Source organism: Seriola aureovittata, chromosome 21, assembly GCF_021018895.1.
Source record: "Seriola aureovittata isolate HTS-2021-v1 ecotype China chromosome 21, ASM2101889v1, whole genome shotgun sequence".
Classification (NCBI taxonomy): domain Eukaryota; kingdom Metazoa; phylum Chordata; class Actinopteri; order Carangiformes; family Carangidae; genus Seriola; species Seriola aureovittata.
In genome coordinates, this window is record NC_079384.1 from 16039126 (window position 1) to 16060888 (window position 21763).

Consider the following 21763-nt stretch of genomic DNA (forward strand, 5'->3'; position numbering starts at 1 on the left):
AGCACGACAAGGAGCCCAAACACACATCCAGAGTCATACTGAACTATCTACAGTGACAGGAAGAACAAGGAGTCATTCAACAGATGGTCTGGCCCCCACAGAGCCCTGATCTCAGCACCATGGAGTCAGTCTGGGATTATATGAAGGGACAGAAGACACTGAGACAGAATAAATCCACAGAAGAACAAGATGGTCCGAACAGCCTACCTACCAGGTAATATTGTGCACATGTACTAAAAATAAGGGGCTGTTACAACAATTATTTATTTGATTTGGTGGTTTTTGTTTTTATCAATAAAAAGCATTCATGTCATTACTTTAGAAAGCATTCCCACTTTTCTTTGTGTGCCTATATAGTAAAGTACCATAAAGTTCTAGCAATGTGTAGCGTAGTCTGTATAAATATTATCATGACTTCATACCTGCACTTTCGGAAATTTAGTAATTATCTATTCAGTTTTATTTTTATACAAGAAAGGAAGCCCCGCACGAGGCAGGGCATCAAAAAATTAGTTTGAACTCATATTGTTCCTCTCCACGGAAATCTTTAGTAAAAGGCGAAAGATTTATACGATCTGAAGAGAAACATGAGTGTACTGCCTGATTGTAGAAAACTTGGAGGTAGTGATCCGCCGTCATACACCCTACAGTGACGGTGGCACTGCGCCGGTACAATTAGTCGTTTGCACTGTGTATAAACTACTTATGTAAATACACGATCCAAATGTTAATCATTTAGATAAAGTGTTTTTTGTTTGTTTGTTTTTAATACAAACGATACATTTAACAAGCAATGTGAAAGGTTGCGCGCGGTGCATGACGGGTAAGGGATATGTTGCTCACGGTTACATACCACACGTGGGGAGCTCGTTTAGCCCTCGAATTTACCAAAAACAAACTTTCAAACAAATTATTAACACGCTTACCTGTGAAATAAAAAAAGAATGCAGTATATGATCAAGATTTGATTAAATGATGGATATGGACACCACACGCATGCGCTTTACTGCCACAGGGAGTAAAAGCGAGAGAATTACCTCCTGCTACTTCCGCTCTCGCAAGAAGCGTCAGAGTTGGTTGGGCTACAGTCGTCGTGAAACACTAAATAACTCTTGCTCAATAATCAAACGAGCAAGATGGATGAAGATGAAGTTTCCACATGTACTTCTGTTACACTAAATAATCGACATATTTATAACTTTTATCTTATTTTGTCTCCCTTTCTTGAAAAACATTTGCTAACCTTCTCTTATCACTTCCAGCCTCTAAAAGATCCTACAAATTTAAGTTGCTGACGGATAACCACTTTTAAGGTGAACTTTGGAGAGCCCAGGTGTTTTGTGTGTCAAGTGTTTTTAAAAAAACAAAAAAAAACAAACAACAAATACTTTCTGATAAAGACCTAATAAGTCATTACCTGATGAGGCCTTGTCTTGAGTCAAAATCATGCGTCTGAGGAATTCAGTATTTAAATTTTAGGCTTATGCTCTGCATGTTGCAGAATTACAGTTCATTAACTATGACATAGTGAATCTGCAGCCGGGTAGTATTTCAGCACAGAAAAACATGTTGCACAGCAAGTGTTGAGAATGAGGAGTTTAATTGGGCCCCTGAGGCACATTTTTGCCCTTAGCAGTGCAATCTGGCCATGGCTCTGTGTGTACAACCCAGGCTGGGCAGAGGGTTGTGATTCTGTGGGACCCAGGTAACAATAATCCTAGGACACTGCTGAACAGTAGTTGACATCTTAGAGACAAAATATGACTGCAATAAAATCAGACGGATCATACCAGTTTCTCTAGCTCTTAAAATAAAGGAATGCTTTCAGGGATGTTCCCAACATAACTGACCCAGATATGGCAGGCCTGTAAATGTCCTTAACATACACAAAAAAATGTTGGTTTGTATTTTCCCAGAAATAAGGCTACTCAACTGAAACAGCAAATGGTTTGGTGCCTTATACACTGATCGTGAATGATAGCTACAAGTTTCAGGATCAAGACTTCCATAGTGGACTTCTGTTTTCACTTCCTGAGTAAGTAGCAGAAAGATTTCACACATACAGATGGTCCAAACGTTTCACATTTCAGTTTTATGACCCAGTTTAGAAACGTTTCAGTTCGTCTTGTACAGGTGTCATGGCACAGCAGAGTTTGTCTGACTTTCAACACAGATGAGGTTTATTTGTGGAAATGTCACACATTCTTTGTGTAATCTGAAAAATTACAAAACTGAACTGTCAATATGGTTACTGATATAAATTACTTATTCCAATTTGTATTACTACAATACATTAAGTATGTCACAATCAGAATGTTAGAAGTACAACAGACAAATGGCAGTTTTGTGCAAAAACATCATCATCATCATCATCAATACTGGACGTATCAGAAAATACAGTTGTCAACATCAGACTGGCAGGGCATTCTGTGTAAATGTAAAGAAACAGTAAAATAATTAATCGGCTCTGAAGTGCAGGATCCATGCAGTATCAACAACACTCTGAACACATTAATGCAATTTTATTCAATTTTCCTCATCCTGTTAATAACATTAAAATCAGAACAGTAGCTCTGTGGTAAACCTCCTGATGTTACTCAGATTGTAGGCCAGAATTATGCTTTACAAACCATTTTGAAGAGGGCACTCTATCTTTGGCCTGCACCATGAAAACTTTTCGCCTTGGTCCTTCTACATCCAAAGAATTGATTGGTTCTACTTTATCTTTTGGTCATCTGTTCAAATATAAATATAGGTCAATATTTTAATATAAAAAATAAGGCAATATTCGTTTTTTAAAATGTTTCCCTTTCCTTCCAGAGGGATTTCTCATCCCACTGTGCATTTTTCACCATTCACAAAACCACATTGTTGTGTAGTGGTTCACACCAGGCTGTGCTTATCTGCTTCATCTCCAAAGTTATTATCAAAGGGACTGTAAAACTGATTATTTAAAAGTGTCTGTGTGCAGCTTCACCCAGCTTTATTCAGTTCATATGGCCTTGACATCAATAAGGTGGCCATGCTGGGCCCCTTGCCTCAGGGTCTTGATCCCCTGCAGTTTACGGCCGTGAAGTGTGAAGCGAGACCAGGCGGCCAGCTGCAGAAGGGCACAGGTGATAGGCACAAACACCAACATGTAGAAGCAGCCCAGGCGTAGAGGCGGAGTCCCTGAGCCAGAGGCAATGTCAGGCACAGAAACCAGAGAGTCCTTCACAGGTTCCCTCTCAAAAATATCATAACCTGAGGAAGAGGAAGAGAACACAACATGAGAAAAAAGTAGTACCTTCAATGAAAGCAAGACAAATGAATCAATTCACACATTCAACTCTTATCAGAATGGATGGTTCTCCTACTAAAATCAGTCTAGATTTTAGTCTTTTGTAACAAGGAAGCCCTGCAAAAAATGAATATGAGAAAAAGCCCACTAAAAAGGACCATAATAATAAAGCAAATTAAATATACAAATACTTTTGGTTTGAATGTATGGCTAAGATAGGTATGTAACACAAAAAAACTCATTAGATTATATTTCAAAAGCATTACTGGGACATAAAGTTATTTCCCTTATAGTAACAGTTCAAACTTGGGAAATAAGGTAATTTGCTTTCTTAGCCAGAGGTAGATGAGAATGTCAGCTCAATATAAAGCTACAGACAGTTAGCTTGGTTTATCATAAAGACTCAAAGCAGTCTGGCTCTGTCCGGAGGTAAAACAATCTGCAATATAACTCTGATAAATCATTTTGTGCAACCCTGTGCAGTCTAATTCTCCTGTTGTGTAAGCTGCACTTATTTCATCTTCAGTTCCCCTTTCATTAAGTTTCAGCTACACAAAACCTCATCAACATCACATTGTTAAACAGTTCATATTTGTACACGTACACACTGATCACTGATAGAGCTGGAATTCATGTAACTTGCTGAGCAAGCTGAGCTACTTGATACTTTGTGTGCCAGTAAGGAACAAACACACATGAATACAGTAACCTATAGCACCACTTTGAAACAAGCTTATTATGTTCACTTCCTTATGAGGACCGAGTGCAACTGTTTCTGTCTGTACCTGTGTAAACACAGAGCAGCCAGGTGCCGATGAGCGGCGCAAATGTCTGACCGGGTTTGGTCAACAAGGCAACCATCCCGAAGAGGAGCGCAGAGGCGGCTTGCTGCCGTCGGTTGACCACAAAGTCTTCGTCCACCAGATCGGAAATGACCAGCTTCAGCAGCTTGCACGTCCCCTCTGTAAACACTCGGTTACTAGGAGGAAGAGAGGGCAGATTACAGGCTTCAGCCCCAATAGAGAACATCCGCTGTAATGCAGTTTACCATTCATAATGGAAGGGAGTGGTAACAGTTCCTGACCTGACAGACTGGGCTAAGGTGTGTCTATGTGTGCAGAACCACAGTATATTGTGTGAAGTAACTTTATCACCTGTGGTCAGTGTTTTTTCTTTTTTTTTTTTTTTTAAAAACATCTCAGCTTGAAGCTTTCAGAGTTAGAGAACCAAAAGCATTCACACACACACACTGTTCAGTGGTACCTCTTCCACAACTGTGACTAAAACAACAAACCACATACCATCAGGGCTCAGCTGCAGTGAGTGCGAGAATGCATTCAAATCCTGTTGTTAAGTGTAAGAACAGCATGATTATTTCTCAACAGTGCAATAAGATGACTGGCTAAATCCAGGGGTGGTGTTACTTTGCTCTATGGACAGAGGATATTTTAAAATGTACAGATGTTAAAGCCAGTGGAGGCTAAAGCTACATAAATAAAGCAGTGTTGCTCATCTTCTGTGACAGAGGCTCAAACAGGTCTTGTGGCAAAGACAAGCTAACACAATATTTGGATACAACATGTCACAAATGTTGAGTTGACTCAGAAACAGGCCGTGATACAGATTCCTTCGCGTGTCCTTGTGAACCCTTTGATACTAATCGTCCTTGATATGTGCTTGTTGTGTGATTGTGCAATCAGCTTTTCAAGTGACAAAACTTTATAAAAAAAAAAAGAAAAAAAGAAAAAGAAACGAGCAAACAAAAGTACAAGCTGTCACACATCGGGTGCGTGTGCTGATGTGTGTACGTGGCCATACCTAGCAATGAAGATGCACAGCAGATAAATGTGGTCAGCCCCTGCCAGCGCCATAACCACACTAAGTCCCAGTTTGAGCATAAATAGCCAGCGGATAACCTGGTAAACCCCGTAACGCTGGCACAGTGTCAGGAAATACAAGTTGTTCAGGTGAGGGGCAATGTAAGAGATCCCTGCATGGGAGCAGAAGCAGAGAAGCGTTAAAATAAATAAAAAAAAGACTACAAATCAGCAGAAATAATAATCATTTTAAAAATAAAAGGATGTGGAGTGCCAACAAACCAGCCTGCAAATTAAAATAAAAACAGAAATCTATTCTATTGTAGCCACAATTTGAGAATTTCTGAATACCACCTCACTGGTTTTCTGAAAGCGTCAATTTATCATCTTCAATTTATTATATTATTTTTGGGCAAAATTGCATCAAAATCACCACGATGCATATTAATCTACTAATTGGCAATTAAAATCTGTTCTCCATACATCCTTTCATCAAACAGCAGTCAAACCTAGTGTAAAATATTACAAAATCACTCTGTTTCCTGCAGTCAATTTCAACATTGTAGTTTCTGATTTCCTAAAACTTTAGTCTAGATTGCCTGCATTGTTGTTTGTCTGTATAGTGTAGCTCTAGCACACCTGCATTAAAAAGAGCTGAATGTTTCTTTGAGGGATCTTACCAAGCAAGATAGAACCCGTAGAGGCAGAAATATTGTCAGAGAGGAGATGTTCAAGGAAAAGAGGGAAGAAGTTGTTGTTGAAGTGGCAGTGAAACACCTACAGAGGGAGTGAAAACATTAATAGAATGTAAATGAGTAGTTGCACAAAATTCTCCCTGCACTAACTGATTCATTATGAATGAATGAATGAATATGAGACAGGTGACAGAAAAGCAGATGGTAGTGTATTCTCATTACATAAAGACACTATGTAATGCCATGTAAATACTATGGACATGTATCTCTCCTTATAATCACATTGTGACACATTGTCAGAGGTTTTTAAAATGAATAAGTAAAATTTCCATCCCAACTTCTAATCTCTATTTTCACTTGTTGGAATTACATTCATCAGGTCTTCCCATCTCTATCTCTACTAGCCCTCGTAGCACATTCAATGTGATACATGTCTCACCTGAACAAGATTCATTGACACAAACCACATGAAGTTCCTGTGTCTGGAGAGCTGCTTGATATACTGTCCGATAGTGACAGGTTTTTCTGGCTGGGTAAGTGGCGCATGGCCAACACTAAGCCTGGAACAGAACAGAAGAAAATGGGAGGAGTGAGATAAAGAGGAAAAAAAACAAGTTCATTTCAGAATATCTAAATCTTTTTAAATCCTTACTCTTTGAGTGTCAGAGCCTCATCTTGTCTTGTACGGACTTCCTTTTGAAATCGATGCTGTAGCAACCTGGACACTACGAAAAAGCCCAAGATGGAAAAAGTGGCCAGAGTCACACAGAAGAAACGGAAAGAGTAGAAATCCTCCTTGTCCCAGAAGGAGTAGGAGAGAAAAACTGAGAACGAGCCCAGAGCGCTGAACACCGAGCAGTGAAAGTTGAGGCGCGTGCGATCGGTGGCGGACACGGCGAGGTCAGCCAGCAGGGCGCTGTGGTGGAGGTCCACCATCGTGAGGAAACCGTCATACAGGCACAGGCACAGCAGGAACTGCAGGCCTGGCCTGGCCCACGCCACCCAGAAGGCCAGGAACGACAGAGCGAAGAGAGGGCCATTTGTGGAGAGAGCCTTCAGGCGCTTTAGCACCACCTCTGGATTTGTGATCTGAGAGCCTGTCCTGGGTGGGGAAACAAAAATCAGCAGTAATTAGATAATAGTACACATTTTGTAATAATTAAGCAACTTCTCTGGCGCAGTGAGACTGAAGTTATAATAGAGCCAAAAAAAAAAAAAAGTAAGGCCAACAGACCTGTTTAAATACTCTCAAACTATTTGGAGGATATATCAGGGGCCACTTCAGCATGACCAGTGTTATATAATCACCAAAACAAATACAGAAACAGCACGCCAGGCCCAAGTTAAATAAAGACAAATAAATAAAAGGGTCAGTGATGCACATCTGTGCTGTGCAACAGATTAAACGGTGCAGATATAACAAACTTGTCCACATAATAAAGTCATCAACTTTGTTATGACACCACTTTATGACAATACTGAGCCAGTTATTTAATCAGCATGAAAAACAAACACAGTTGGCAGCCTCATGTTTAGCAAGGGTTAGCATTAGTGCAAATAATAAGCTCATTCAGCTTTATCTTCAGCTTACCAAGAAATATATTCTGAAAGGTCACTTCCTGTTTCTTTGCTTTTGTACACTATTAATAATTAGCTTGGACAAAAAAATATAACAGCTAATAATCACTTGTACAGGAAGCCTGTGTAAGAAAACCTGCAGCTGGAAATCCATGTGTTTTTTTGTTTTGTTTTGTTTTTTTTTTGTTTTTTTTACAGTGTTTCAAATGTTTATTTGGAGGGAAAGTTTATTTGCCACTGTGTTTTCTCTGAGAGAAAAGGGAAGAAGGCAGGATGGAGACACTTACTGAGGAGAGCTGAGGAAGGCGCGATCACTCAGCCAGCCGAAGAGAGGGTCATTCAGGCTGTTCCATATGAGGAACACCGTCTGTGGAGCATCAGAGAGGGAAGTCAACAAAGCTATATATAAAAAAAAATCAATAAATACATGCTGATGATGGCTTATTGATATTGCCCACCTACCAAACTGGTTAACAGCACTTACATATGTCCTTAAAAACCACTGCTAACTCTTCTGGTACATTAGTGCTAAATTTCAAGCCTGGACTACAGGGGAAAATGTATATCTCATGTTTCACTGGCACAGTTTCACTTACCTCTCCCACCCAGAAGGAGACCTTATCAATCTTGTAGACGGACACAAATGTCTCCACATAGTAAAGCAGGAACACATTGTGGAGGATGGAGGTAAAAAGGGCCAAAGAGCCGTAGAGCACTGCAGTAGAGAAGACGCCTTGCCAGCAACCCCAAACGCTCCTGCCCATTCTTCTTTCTCAGTCTCTCTGCTCCGTCTTTTCTCCGTGCCAAGCTGCAATCATCTCACGGCCTGGCTGACCCAGTGTCACCACCTCATTGTAACCTGCAAGAAACAGCGCAGCTCTTAAAGTTATTTTTAGTTCAGGAGTGACATAGAAACACAAAAAGACACGTCTGTGACACAAAGACATCTGTGAGTATTACTGGAAGTTACTGCAACATCTCATGGTTAAATCTCAGAATAACCCAACATCATGTTGACATTCCTGACTCTGTCTCCCCACAGAGTCTGAGGAGACCAAAGGGAGCTGTTTTTATAGCAATGGTAGTAAGTACCCATTAGTTTGGCTGTGGGCCACTGTTCCTTTTTCCTCTGGCCCATTCCTAGCTCTGTGGTGGTGTTTGTGTGTGTGTGTGTGTGTGTGTGTGTGTGTGTGTGTGTGTGTGTGTGTGTGTGTGTGTGTGTGTATGTATGTATGTATGTATGTCTGTGTTTGAGTTAAACTGCAATTTCCCCTAAATCATTTTAATAACCACTCCACCTCACTGTCCCCATAATAAGCTGCTCTTCTTCATAGTCAAACAACAAAAGGTGCTTTATTACCCTTGGGTGTCATATTCAACACTGAATTATGATGGTGTTTTTGAGGGTGTTACACAACGTAATCTACACCCACTGTAATTGCAAAGGTCATGAGATCTGATTTTTTTTTAAAGACAAAAAAGTGCTGGCTAGAGAAGAAAAAATCTCTTTATCTCCATGTCACATCATCTTGTGAATTACTGTTTATTGCTCTAACTGAGGACAAAGACTTTTCCAAAATGAATGTAAATCCTGCTGAGGTTTTATTCTCACTGTTTTACTTTTCCCTGAAGCCCTGAGTGCATTCTGGCACATCTCACACCCTTGGGAGATGAATTCACTTAAAAACACCAACAGGCCTCTTAATTCACACCTGACTGCCACAAGCTCAGACTTGCCCTGATCTACAAACACCCTGTCACATCCTCAGTGGGAAAGCCACATAATATCTCACAATAACAGTGTCTCAAGGCGAGGTGATACCTTCTGTCAGAGGCAACCACAATGTAATGTCTAAGCACGGCTCCAAAACCTCACTTTCATCTCAGTGATCTCACTTTCATCTGAGTGAGATAGCACATTTGGCCAAAGTGATCTCCTTGGAGTGTAACTAAAAGCTTTGCAGCCCTGTTCCCATCAGATCCGAGCAGTGAAGCGGGATGACTCTCAGCTGGCTGCGCCATATCGCATCTCTTAACACATATCTTACTAAATCAGAAGTGGTCCACTTGGTAACAGGCAGAGTGGGACAACATCTACAAATATCCAATTCATGTCCTCTCAGCCAAAGCAGATTCAGAGATGTTTCCAACTGTGGAAGGGCGTCTTGGCAGGGACACGAGTCACACCTGTTGTTTTCACTCTGATCGCCAAAAGATTCATGGTGACACCTGATCTCAAGACAGATTAACAGAACAGACATCTGAACATGACAAAAGGGGGCATACAGTGAGATGTTAGGCTTTACACTTAATCACGTGTTGAATCCGGCTCAAAATTTGGGAAAATAAGGTCCACTGAACCAAAGGCTAGCAGACTTTTAGAGTAACAAGCATTAATAACGTCCTATAAACAAGCTGGACGAGTAAAATATACAGTTTACAGGAAAAGGCGACGCTTAAACTCACAACAGCTAATTGACCAGGTGTTATCGGCTGTCAATTCAACAAGCTCATAATAATAATAATAATAATGATCAATTAAGGCTACAACTAACTTAACATTGCACATGTTGTGTATAGTGTGTTATGTCAGTCCATAGCAGCAGTCTTGTAAGACTAGCTACCACTAACAGATTGAGTTAAGCTAGCCGCTGGTTAGCACCAGCTAGCCTTATTAATATGCTAGCATTAGCTGGCTGGTTAACGTCAACAGGCTGGCTGTCTGGAGAAAAGAAAAATATCACAACCAACTTCACGTATATTCATAACACAGAAAATATATGTTACGTACCAACAAACGAGCTGTTAAGCAGACTGAGTAAATCGTGTTTGGCTCGGTGGGAAGCTTACTTGTTGGCTCTCCTGCCTGCTACTGCTGCTGCTGCTACTCGGCTGTGTCTCGATCACTGCAAGGCGACGGTAGAGGCAGACAGTCCACGTCATGACAACTATATTCGGTTACTCACGTCCGTGACGACCGTAGTGGGTCTGTGGATGGGGTTTCCCAGCAGTGTACACAATCAGATAAGAGTTACAGCGCCACCCAGTGCCAAGCAAGGCTGATTACCAACCAGGATAAGTGGGCAAGTGCCCAGGTTTACTACGTATCATTTGTGTCAACATAATTTTGATTAATCACAGGTTTGTCACAGTAGTTGAACGACTGAAGTGCACCATCAACTCATTTATTAAAATTAAATGCACAAATACAATTACGACTTTCTCCAGTGCACATTCTGTTCAAAAGGCAGATAACATCAATCTTAAAACATCTCAGGGAACTGAACTGGAAATTCTGCCTCCTGTGCTCTGCATACAAATAGCTTGGAAAATGGCTAGATGACAAATTATCTTTCAACATTACTTTGAAAACCATGTAAAAAACCCAAATTAGGTTTATTTTCATAGCAAGACATGTTTTCCATTTGCAGCAAAAAAAAAAAAATCTTGTTCAGTCCTAATTTGAACTGTTAAAGTTATTGATGGAAAACGTTGTGTTCTCACATTTTAATGTGTCTTTTTTGGTGGTAACTCACCCCTTTGTGACCATTTTACTACATGTGGTCATTTTGTGTCTCTTTGAGGTGTTTTGTGTCTCTCTGTTGTCATTTTTGTGTATCTGTAGATTTTTTGTGTCTCTGAGGTTGTGTCGACATCTCTTTGTGGTTATTTTGCATTCTCTGTAGTCATTTTCTGTCTCTGTTGTCGTTTTGCATCTATTCGTGGTCCCCGTATGGCTTTTAAAAGAGCTCTGTGACTTTCAAACTTGAAATATTATAATATATTTCATACATAATAATAATCAGTTTTTTTTAATAATCAATTTTTTTCTTTAATAATCACTTCTCTGTTCATTTTATACAATGTCAGTAGACATTTTTTAAAGTGGCCAGCATAATTCCCTGATGCACAAGTCTCAAAAAACAGCTGCAATGCATGGCCTCTTGTCACATTACAGATGTGTATAAGATGTTAGCAGTTCCACCACAGACATTTCCTCTTTAACTTTTCAGATGGGTTTGTTTAAGTGTTTGAGCCCCAAAGGGGTCAAACTATCCCATATTTCACAGAAAGCAAAGATAAGAGGATTGTTCCAAATTTAATAAAAACTGAGTGGGAGAACTTTGTTTTTCTTCTTTTCTAATCATCTCATGATCTTTGAGATTTATCTAGTTACCCTTCTGAAGCACCCTTTTATGAAACATTTGTTATATAGAAGTGTCCTGTCTAGTTCCCACACTTCATTTGTGCCCTAAATCAGTGTATCCCAACCATCCCAACCTGCATGTCCCCTATGGAGGTAGATTTGACAATCTGTATGTAATTGTTTAATCTGTAAATATAAAACACCTTCCACAAATTTGTAAACTCACAGAAATATCTTGCAAATATGAAACAGATCTGCAAATACACAAAGAAATACCATGAATAAAAACATATCTGTGAACACATTCAATTAATTTACAAATAAATTAAAATTATAGTATAGTGACTATCTTCCTAACATTTACAATTTCCAAACAGGCATTTGTGAGTCAATTTTCTATTTGTTCAGTGTGTTCTATGACGCGTTCTATTGAAATGAAAATTGAAAAGCGATAGACAAATAATTTTAAGACTTAACCTGCTCTACACTGATAATATTCAAACGCAATAAGCATACAACGCCCACGGTCCATTGCATTTACGTCTACATGTCACTACGCTCTTTTGGGGTCAAAATAAAAATGCAAATGCGTCTGTCAGTCCTCTCATCACGGCAGGTCATCAGTTAGGACGCCACTTCCTTGTCACCTGTTTGTCTGTGTGCGGCAGTGGCAGCAGCTTGTTTTACCAGGGCATAAATGACACAAAGCTCCACTGTGATATGCAGTATTTAGTGTTATTGGGAACTTGGGAACTGTGGCTGTGAGGATGAGTTAAACTGAAATCAAACAAACAGCATCTCTCCACTCTTCATCCAAAAGAATGAAGGCTCATTTTAAGGGGTCATATGCTGTAAAGATTTGGAACCACTGGCCTAAATCTAGTTTAACCTCTATCTGTCTCATCCAGCTTCTAAAACCCCGTCAGCATGATATTTGGCACATCCTTTTGCGCAATTCATGTCTGACTATCACAAGGTTTTTAAAATATTTCTTCAGCTAGTGTCCCCCCTTTTACCATTTCAGCATTAAAGTGGATTTAAATGTGATGTGACTAAGACGGCAGACCAAGATTAATCTCTGTGATATTTAATGAAACTGACAGTATTGTATGCTCAGTGTACATAGCTAAGCAGGGATAAGACAGACCTTTCACAACATGTCTGCGATGGGAAAAGAGCCACACAACAGACATAAAGGCAATCTGGTTTCATTCTGAGTCTATCTTAACAGATATAACACTATGATTCAGTATGCAAAGTCTGATGAAGTCTGATACATGGTTGAAAAGAAGAAAAAGAAAGACACAGTTAGTTTCATAATGGAATTTATCCAATTCATACCTGCACCTTTGCTCTTCAAAATATTTCTAGTTAGATTGAATAATGGACCACCTGCTTTTAAAAACAAGCTGTAATAGGTGTTTTTTCAGGGAAGACATTTTGACAAAAGCATAGGTGTAAATCATAGAATGACTAATGGCTGAATTAGATTCATTTAGCTGCTTCAGCTTCAGCGTCCTGGTGTTGTTCATGCTGGCTCACTGTCACACTGTCATAGCTTACTGGGACACTTGAACAAGCTGATGCTATTAGTAACCTAACCCTATGCTTTACACCCAAACATGGCAGAGCCAGACATCTTTGTAGAGATTAGATTATGTTATACTGTGGTAAATGTAACTTGCTATAATCTCTATCTCTATGTCACAGTATTAATGCATCAAGTAGCTCTGGAAAAGGGTCGAGCCATGTGAATATATTCCTCTGTTCTCATTGTGTTTGCTAATCTCCATCTCAGTTATTCATTTAAAGAAAACGTCGGGGGTTTACATAATCACAAAGTAGGCTCAGCAACAGGGAGACCTTTTTTTGCTTTTTGAAAGAAACTTTATTATTTTGTTTGTGGCGATCTGTGAACTCTAAGATGTAGATAAATCCAATTATATACTGTATATAAATGCTAGTATGTGACACATAAGATAGGCCACTCTTCTAAAACACCTATGTATTGGTTGGTTTCCATGGAGTTCCATCGGTGGGGGAACAGGGAGAAGACAGATACTGTAGGTAGATACTGTTTTTCTGTTTCTTCTCCAGCAGGGGTCAGTCATGAGATACAGATCACATGGATACTACACATGTTAAGACTTTACCTACATATACAGAAGGAAGGGTTGTCACATTAAAAAGCTTAAATGCCAAGACAGTGTTATATACAGTTTCCAGGCCATCTTTAGAAAAATAACATTTACATAATACTCATAATTATATAATTCCCATTAAGGCCTGTTTTTCTGTTATATTTCTATGTGGCTTTCTGTACTCAACATTGAAATATCATGACATTATTTTATAGTACTTTTAGTTTTTTCCACCCATTAAGTAGGTCAACTATTTTTTTCAGTTATTGCGCCTGGAAAGCCTCATAAAGATAAAGACAAAGAGGAATGACAAGACATTAAAACAACTTGCTTTTGCCCAGAGAAGATTAAATAATTTATGATTTTGGATGTACAGTATTTGTAAGATATGTTTGTATGTGTTATATTATTTAAAACGTTGTTATAACACGTAGCCAAAACTCCTTTAAAAAACCTTTATTTATCAGAACAACGAAAAGCTGTAGGCTTCACGAGGAAACTGTAGTATATGGTCAAAAGATAAGGCAGGACAACAGAACCTACGGGATATGTGTGTGTGTGTGTGTGTGTGTGTGTGTGTGTGTGTATGTGTGAGGGGGTGGGCTGAGCTGTGTGTTTCTGTGTGCGTGTGTGTGTGTGTGTGTGTGTGTGAGCGTTGGGTAACTGCAGCAGCGGCAGTGCAGCTCGGTGTTTCGCAGCGGTGAGGACGACTCAAGACTCAGAGGATTTTTCGCGGACTCCGGGAAGCAGGCAGGTGAGTCGGTCCTTCCCGCCGTCTTTCCACGCTCTCTGCGGGGGCCATTTGTTTCGTGCTGCCGCATGTGCTTCTACCACTTCTCCTGCGCACACACCCTCTCTCTCTCTTTCTCTCTCTCTCTCTCTCCATCTCTCTCTCTCTCTCTCTCTCTCTCTCTCTCTCTCTCTCTCTCTCTCTCTCAGGTGAAGGTGACCACACAGTGTGCAGTCAGTGCTGTTTCTCCTCTCTCACTGCTGCAGTCCAGGTCGGACAGGTGCACATGGGCGGATGTTTGCACGTTCACAGCGCGGAATTATAGTTCGTTTTTTTGCTTAAAGACGTCATCATGAAAGTTAAGTGCAGTGTTTGGTGTCACCTTTTTTCATATTAGAACAGCCCCGAAGCTACTTATTCCTCCGAGCTGGCTCCACTGTTCCTAAAGTCAAAGGTAGGATAGAAAAATCACGCTGTATGCTGTAACTTTGGTCGTAATTATTATAATGGATCCGCAACTTAAGCTGAACACCACTTTTTTAATAAATCAGGGGTTATATCAATGCTTTGGGAGCCATTAATAACTTTTGGGTTGCCAGGTTGGGAAAAATCTCTTTAGCTGTTGAGCAGTGGTGGAATAAAATACTACATTAGCCTAGAAGCAAAAGCCCTGCATTTAAATATCCTTGTAAAAGTATGCATTATCATTTAAAAAAGTGTGGTATTAATGTATTAATAGTATTTCAGTATTATGGCATGTCGAAGTGGAGCTAGTTTTAACTCATTCGTATACATTCAGGTAGTTTAATCTATAATTTACATCATATTTTGTAAGTTGATCAAATGTCTTATGTGTAAAAAGTTTCTGTCACCATACTGTCAGATGAATGTAGAGTAAGAAATACATTATTATTTCCATCTTGTATATAGTGATGTATGATGATATGTAAAGTGGCATTAAATGTAAGAACTCAATTAAACTATAATTAGGCCTTCTTACAAATTCTCCTTAAGTACAGTACTGGAGTAAATGCAATGTGTTACCTCAATTGCTGCGATTAATGAAGTCAACAATAAAGGGCATTACTTGCTTCTTAAATGTTAGTAAGTCATCTGTAGCTGGTGCTTATTGGTCCAACACATCTTCAATTGTAAATGTGAATCAGTTGACCATGAATTCATTGTTTTTTCAGAAGGTCACAGGTCAAATAGGCCATTGATAGGGTCTCTGTGATGGATTAAAGAAGCTGCCTAAAAAAGTAACACCAGTCACAATTTGGCAACCCAAGACTCATCCACATTCTGGTTATTGAAATGGTAATCTCATCTCTTTACTCCCTCAGTTTCAAAATGGGCACTGGAGATAAATGTACAGTGTTTACATTGACTTTGTTTCATATTGAAATATTGAAATAATTCCTGGTCTGAAATTTGCCAACCACCTCAATTTACACATTCAAATATGTGACAAATAAACAGCATATGCCATAATAGGTTATTATTATACTGCGCAGCACATTACAACATAATCTTCATTGTTGGTGGTTGTTGGATAAGCAAATTAACACATAAGATTACATTCAGTATCATCCTGCACCTCATGATTACCCTACGACCTCTTATGGTCAGTATCATGTTTTGGCTGAAGAGAGCTTTTTCACATTAATATTCAGAGTATGTCCTGTGTCCTGGTGATCACGTTGGCATTTTTGAGTGCGATGGTATGATGAACAGGTCTTCAGATAACCTCTGTGTATTTTTAGTGTACGAAGAGGCAGATTATTTGCAACACAATCGTAATTTCACGCTTCTCTGAGAAGATTTGTCTTCAGATTCTCCACATCATGGTGAACGTGGCCCACGGGATGGACCCACTCATTCTTTCTTTAATGTGCGAGTAATCTCATTTACGCTTCAGCTCTGTGAAAATCCCCCAATAGTTAGGGATAAAGAGAGAGAAAAAGAAGCAATATCGGGTTCCAGTGCAGCATATATACACAATTCCTTTAATAAAACACGGTGTTGATCCCGTATTTGTCGGTAGATGGCTTTAATCAAAGGTATGATTGCATGTTTGGCATTTCAAATGGTATCAGTTGAAAGAAAAGTACAAGAACAGTTCACCTGTTTTATTGATCTTTCTGGAGAGATGTCAGGCTAGATATTTAGCAAATCATTCTGCCCCGCCTGACAGATGGTTGTATTGGAAAACAGCTTTATCATACTCTGTAAACGTCTTCATACTCTGTAGGTGAGTAATGGCTTCATTTCATGATGTGTGATGAGCTCCAGCGAGCAGAGACTATCACTGAAATTAGGTTAAAAAGTCCCAGTAGATCTGTTTCAAGCCCAGCTCTATGGATCAATAGACAGGAAGAAACTGATAGTCTTTGCTAAGTAAAAGGTGTCTCAGACATCGCCTGCTGTTTTTGTTCGATTCCTCTCGTCTCCTATCATGCATGGCACATCGGTCACACCGCCGCCAAGGCAGATGTGTTTACCTTTCCCCTCCTGGAGTTTCCATGCTTTCGTCAGTGAGGCGACACCACGTTGTCAACGCCCTCGCCAACTCCTGTAGAGCAGCATGCGCACGCGCACGCACACACACACACACACACAACGCAGATGTGTTGAGACAATGGTGTGTTTGCTGTGAGCTACGTGCATGAGGGCAGCAGCTTACAAAACCACACCAAAGGGCTTCTCACCAGCATGCCCGCCTGTCTGCTTGATCTGCTGGCCTCTATTTTTTTGCCAGCTTTGGCAGGCAGTGGTGCTGGAGAGAGTCGTGTTGCACTGGTTGCTCTGCCTTCACTTGCAGTGTTAAAGGGGAACTCCACTGATATTAAACTTCAAAGTCTCTAGTCTTTGGGAAAACCACAACCTGCATAAAAAAATTAATTGTAATAAGTTATATAAAACAAAATCATCTTAACACAAGTTTCAAACTGTAGCTTTTTCTGGTGCTTTCAACTTCAACTGTCCTCATCAGTGAGTGGAGATGAATGGAGACCTTCAAGTCTCCCTCCGTTTTAACATATTTCTATATTTCTAAGAGAGGATCTCTCCTGAAACTAGTGGTAACACTGATGTTTAGTCTGTAAGACCTCCTCACCTCAGCTTCCTCACTTAGAACACAGAATTTAGACCCACATAACAAATCTGCAATTTCAGTTCCTCACAACTTTATCTTAGTTTAGTGAAAATCAAACAACTTGTGGACTGTTCAGACGGACTGTTTAAGAACAGCAATTGTGGGTTTTGTGAAGCAAAAGAATGGAGATTACTGGGTAAAAGCGAGTCTTAGGAAATAGTTCTGGATAAATGCAAGGTAAGTAGCTGGGATCCCTGCACCATCACATCAACTCCTTCCCATTTCATCTCTCACTTGCCACACCATAGGTTGGTTTCAAAGCTTAGCACCCAAAGTGCTAACAGAGAGGTCATTAGCTTCATTGTGCTTCATGCTGCGAGTGATTTGCAGCAGCAGCAGCAGCAGCAGCAGCAGCAGCAAGCAGCCGTGGGGATTAAGCTGGTTTTTCTCCAGTGTCGCTGCGCGGCGGAGCGGGATTCGCAGTGTTGACCCTTTGATCAGTGACAGAGCCAGAGAACGAGCAGCCAGGCGGAGATTGTGCTGATGGCACGGGGCCTAATCTCTAGATTATCCATCATGCTGCTCCAGTGTGCACATAGCTAATTAAGAGATGAAGTTGTGTGTTGCAATATCGCATCACAGGGGGCGCATTATTTAACTCCCGAAACTTTTTAAATGGTCTTTTTATGTAACAGCACCTTACTCATTCACTTTGGCTAATTGGTTGTTATCAGGGAGTGATCGTGCATATCAGCACGTAATTTTATGCTCATGCTGTCGAACAAGTTCATACAGTGTGTCTCTTCGCCAAAGTTCATCATATCCTTTATGCATGTTTCATTGGGGACATTAAGCGCAGATAAGAGGAGCAAGTGTCACTGTGATGAAAGCTTTGTGATGCACCCATGACCTGTTGACTGTGTTTCCCGCCACCTGCTGAATTCTACTTTAACCAGTAGTGGAAAGTAACTAAGTACAATCATTTACGTACAAGTACTTGTCAAAGGAAACTTTGTTAATTTGACATCTGGTTACTTTTCAGATTAAAATGTTACATAAAAATGTGTTGTTAAAGATTAAGCCTTCTCAGCTTGTGAGCCATTACAGAACAGCTGAGTCTAGTTGGGTCACATTTCCACGAATAGAGACATTTTGCCTATTAACTTCTCTGATGGTTTCATTTAAATAACTCCCCAAAGATTAAAGAACTAGAACTAGCTCAACCTCAATCAACTAAAACAGTGAAATGCTGCTTTCAGCACACATTGTTGTGTCATTATAAACAATCAAATCTATATTAATGTCATTTATGATCACATAGAAGTCACAGAGGTCATTTATTCTGCGTCTGTACTTCTATTCTTGATACATTGTCGTATTGGTTGAGTACGCAAGAACTCTGAATATTACTATTAAGTACAGTACAGTGCAGTGTTTCCCCTGAGGCGGGTGAGTGTTTGTGCTGCAAATCTTCATTCTGCTTTTAATCTATCTCTCTGAACAGCACTTCTACCTCAGTACAAGAAACTCATTTGGTCTGCTGGATCATTTCTCATTTAGTTAACACACATTGTTTTTCTCTTTCTCCGCGCAGACTCTTCTCAGCTGGAGGATAATCAAACAGTCTGGACGTGAGGACACACTCTTCTCACACTTAGATTGTTTGTATACAGCAAATTGAGTGCAATCGAGGCTGTGCTTGGACCCAGGTCTGTGCGGTAAACATGGGAGACCAGAGGTCAGTCCAGCCCCTCCTGCTCCTTCTGCTGCTCCTGCTGCTCCTCGCCAGGCTGTCACAGCTATGGGCCTTCCCCTTCAGCCCCTCTCTGGACTTGGATGTCACTCCCAGGACAACCGTCGTCTCCAAAGGTGAGGGTGGTAAACAGAATTTTTCTAGATCGGTTTTTCGGAGGGAGAGACATGAGGCGAGGATGCCGTGTTAAGTGAATGGGGAAGGTGCATGTGGAGGAGAAGTTGGTTATTGTGGTTTGGTCTGCTGAGTTTGTGCAGTTTACCAACACTGTCAGCAGTTGGAGCTGCAGCAGCTACTTCTTCTCATCACATGTCTGTCAAATCGAAACACACCAACATGGTACACATCATTGTCACGTTCAGTGTGCGTTACACTTTCAGGGAATATTATTATTCACAATGTCCACCACAAATAAACAACCGGAAATCTGATTAGACATCAGAGGAAAGAGATGCTCAGTGTAAGTCCAGGACTTGCATAAGAATGATCAAGTTTTTAGGTTTTATTCAACATCATAAGAATCAAGTGATAGTCGCTTGTGTATCATTGGATACGCTGCACACAGGAAGTGCTAATAGCTATTATGGCAAACATAAATGTCACCAATTTGCCAAAAATGTAAACCAATATAGGTTAAAAAAAAAAAAAACAGGGCTCATAATACAGCCCACAACGTGACGCACTGAATTTATGGTAACACCCCACCCCCCCTACCCCCACCACTACTACCACCCAAAGCATTATGGGCACTATAGTTGCAAAACATGGCAACATAATTACCTCCCAAGGGTGTGGGAGCTTGTTGACTTTAAAAACCCCTGTTTTTTAGATTCATCCATGCAAACACATGTGCACAAGCCAACTAAACACTCACCTCACTGTCCTTATTTGATGCTGCTGCAACCTCTTCCTCTAAAGAAGTGGCACAGTTTTCGAAGTTGGCCCTGAAGACAGCTCCTTCATGCTCAGAGTTATTAATCGCCTCTCTCAAGCCCTGTCCTAGATCACACGGCTCAGCAAACACCTCTAATGAAACAATAGACAGGAGGCCCTCATAAAAGAGGACCCGAGCACATTAGACCTGATTAGTGTCCGTGCAGAAAATACTGCTGAATAGGTGTATTTCGGCACTTTAAACACACGACCAGAACTGCTGCCTTCCTTTCTTCCCTTTACCTTACCCACCTCACATCCCACCAGCTCACCTTTTCCCCTCCCTCTCTCCTCGCTCCCCATCACTGCGGCAGAGGCTGCCGCTGCAGCTGCAGCGAGAAGGGAACTCCGGCACTGGCAGACTGATCGGATAGCTGCGCTCTTACCTCCACTCCACTCCACCCCTCTCCACTTCCTCTTCAGTCCTCAGAGGATGAGTATTATTAGAGGACGGGCCTGGCTCTATTTGCCGGCCGAGCTCTCAGGTGCAATGTCACAAGGGCTGTTGTGAGTGTTGCAGTGTGAGATGACGGGAGGATATGCTGCTTGACGTTCTGAATCACAATCAATCAGAGATATATATCAGAGGAGGAGCCAAGTTTTGCTGTGTTGTCTGCTACTTTCTGGTGCATTTTCATGATCTGAAAAGCAATGTTACGTTTGCTGTTTGCTGGAGAGAGGGGAGAACTCCACATTCAAGTTTCGCCTCATAATGCACTGAATGTGGCACCACTTTTACAGCTACTTTTATGGAGCTGTTTACTGCAACCATTGGGAGATGACAGCACTGAAATGACTCCTAATATCAGTACAGTTATTTATCAGCCGAATGAAAAGGACACACTCGATTAACTCTGAGGAGTTCATCAGACAGGGCAGCACAAATAATTCATGAGGCCTCATTAAGCAAGTTTGTAAGAACATCATAGACAGAGCTTATTGTCTATTCTGAAAGCCTCTAAATCGTCATGCCACCGCGTATTTATTTACACATCTCTGACTCTGCCTCAGATTATAAATCATACATAACCGCCTCACTGTGGGCACTTCTCTGCGACGCAGCCAGAGCCAGTCTGTCATCGCAGATTTTATTTTTCTCCTTGCCCTCGTAGAAAGTCGTCCTTGACCTACTTTTTAAATCACCAGAGGAGGCGTGTCAGCGCATGCGAGAGCGGCGGATGTGCACGTGTGTCAGCATGAGTTTCATCAGTCCCCATGAACGTGCCAGTACCCTGTGTGTATGATTGTGTGTGGGAGGAGAGGTGCTATTTGGGTTTGCATTCAGTCATATCATGGAAAATCTGCACACATGCACCCGCTTGTCACTTTCCTTGTGGAGACACATGTCGCTCGGCGGGGGTGGGGGGTGAAGGGTGGCAAGCTCCCCCTCATAAGGACGATATGTGTGGCTGGATGCGCACTGCTGTATGTGGAAATGAGATGTGTGGGTGTCACTACCTATGGGAGATGTTGTGGGAGGATTTATATTATGTTTCTCAGATGGGGTGAGGGGGCGCTCATTAAGTTACAGTATGCTTTGCAGATGGCCTGCAGAATTGGGAGTACAAGGACATGCTGTATAGGAGGGAGATCAG

General features: G+C 40.9%; 2 protein-coding genes and 1 non-coding gene across 4 annotated transcripts in view; 1 reads left to right on the top strand and 2 right to left on the bottom strand.

Moving 5' to 3' along the window:
* Positions 1-480: 480 nt before the first annotated feature.
* Positions 481-595, bottom strand: LOC130163027 (U5 spliceosomal RNA). Its single transcript, XR_008826346.1, has one exon. It is a non-coding gene; the product is annotated as a U5 spliceosomal RNA (small nuclear RNA).
* A 1474-nt stretch (positions 596-2069) lies between these two features.
* Positions 2070-10369, bottom strand: mfsd13a (major facilitator superfamily domain containing 13A). Of its 2 annotated transcripts, none has more exons than XM_056366628.1 (9): positions 10221-10369; positions 7967-8229; positions 7658-7737; positions 6445-6894; positions 6232-6352; positions 5778-5874; positions 5099-5270; positions 4066-4259; positions 2070-3243 (listed from the first exon to the last, which is right to left on the bottom strand). In XM_056366628.1, the coding sequence occupies exons 2-9, from the start codon at positions 8132-8134 to the stop codon at positions 2993-2995; spliced, it is 1533 nt and encodes a 510-aa protein (XP_056222603.1). In that variant the 5' UTR covers positions 8135-8229; positions 10221-10369; the 3' UTR covers positions 2070-2992. The 2 variants fall into 2 exon arrangements, with proteins under 2 accessions (XP_056222603.1, XP_056222602.1); XM_056366627.1 differs by having other exon boundaries at positions 10162-10318.
* Positions 10370-14254: 3885 nt separating this feature from the next.
* sema4gb (sema domain, immunoglobulin domain (Ig), transmembrane domain (TM) and short cytoplasmic domain, (semaphorin) 4Gb) overlaps positions 14255-21763 on the top strand; it is a 41436-nt gene continuing 33927 nt past the window's right edge. The window contains exons 1-2 of the mRNA XM_056366239.1: positions 14255-14412; positions 19077-19351. Coding sequence (XP_056222214.1) covers positions 19207-19351 — 145 coding nt within the window. The 5' untranslated portion in view covers positions 14255-14412; positions 19077-19206. The remainder of the gene's footprint in view (positions 14413-19076; positions 19352-21763) is intronic.

Excerpts from the sequence above, each read along its gene's own strand:
- mfsd13a (XM_056366628.1), bottom strand. The coding sequence starts at position 8,134 with ATGGGCAGGAGCGTTTGGGGTTGCTGGCAAGGCGTCTTCTCTACTGCA. Across the intron at positions 6,895-7,657 it reads GCCTTCCTCAGCTCTCCTCA|GACAGGCTCTCAGATCACAA; the intron begins GTAAGTGTCTCC and ends TTCCCCACCCAG. Across the intron at positions 5,271-5,777 it reads TACGGGTTCTATCTTGCTTG|GGATCTCTTACATTGCCCCT; the intron begins GTAAGATCCCTC and ends GCTCCCATGCAG.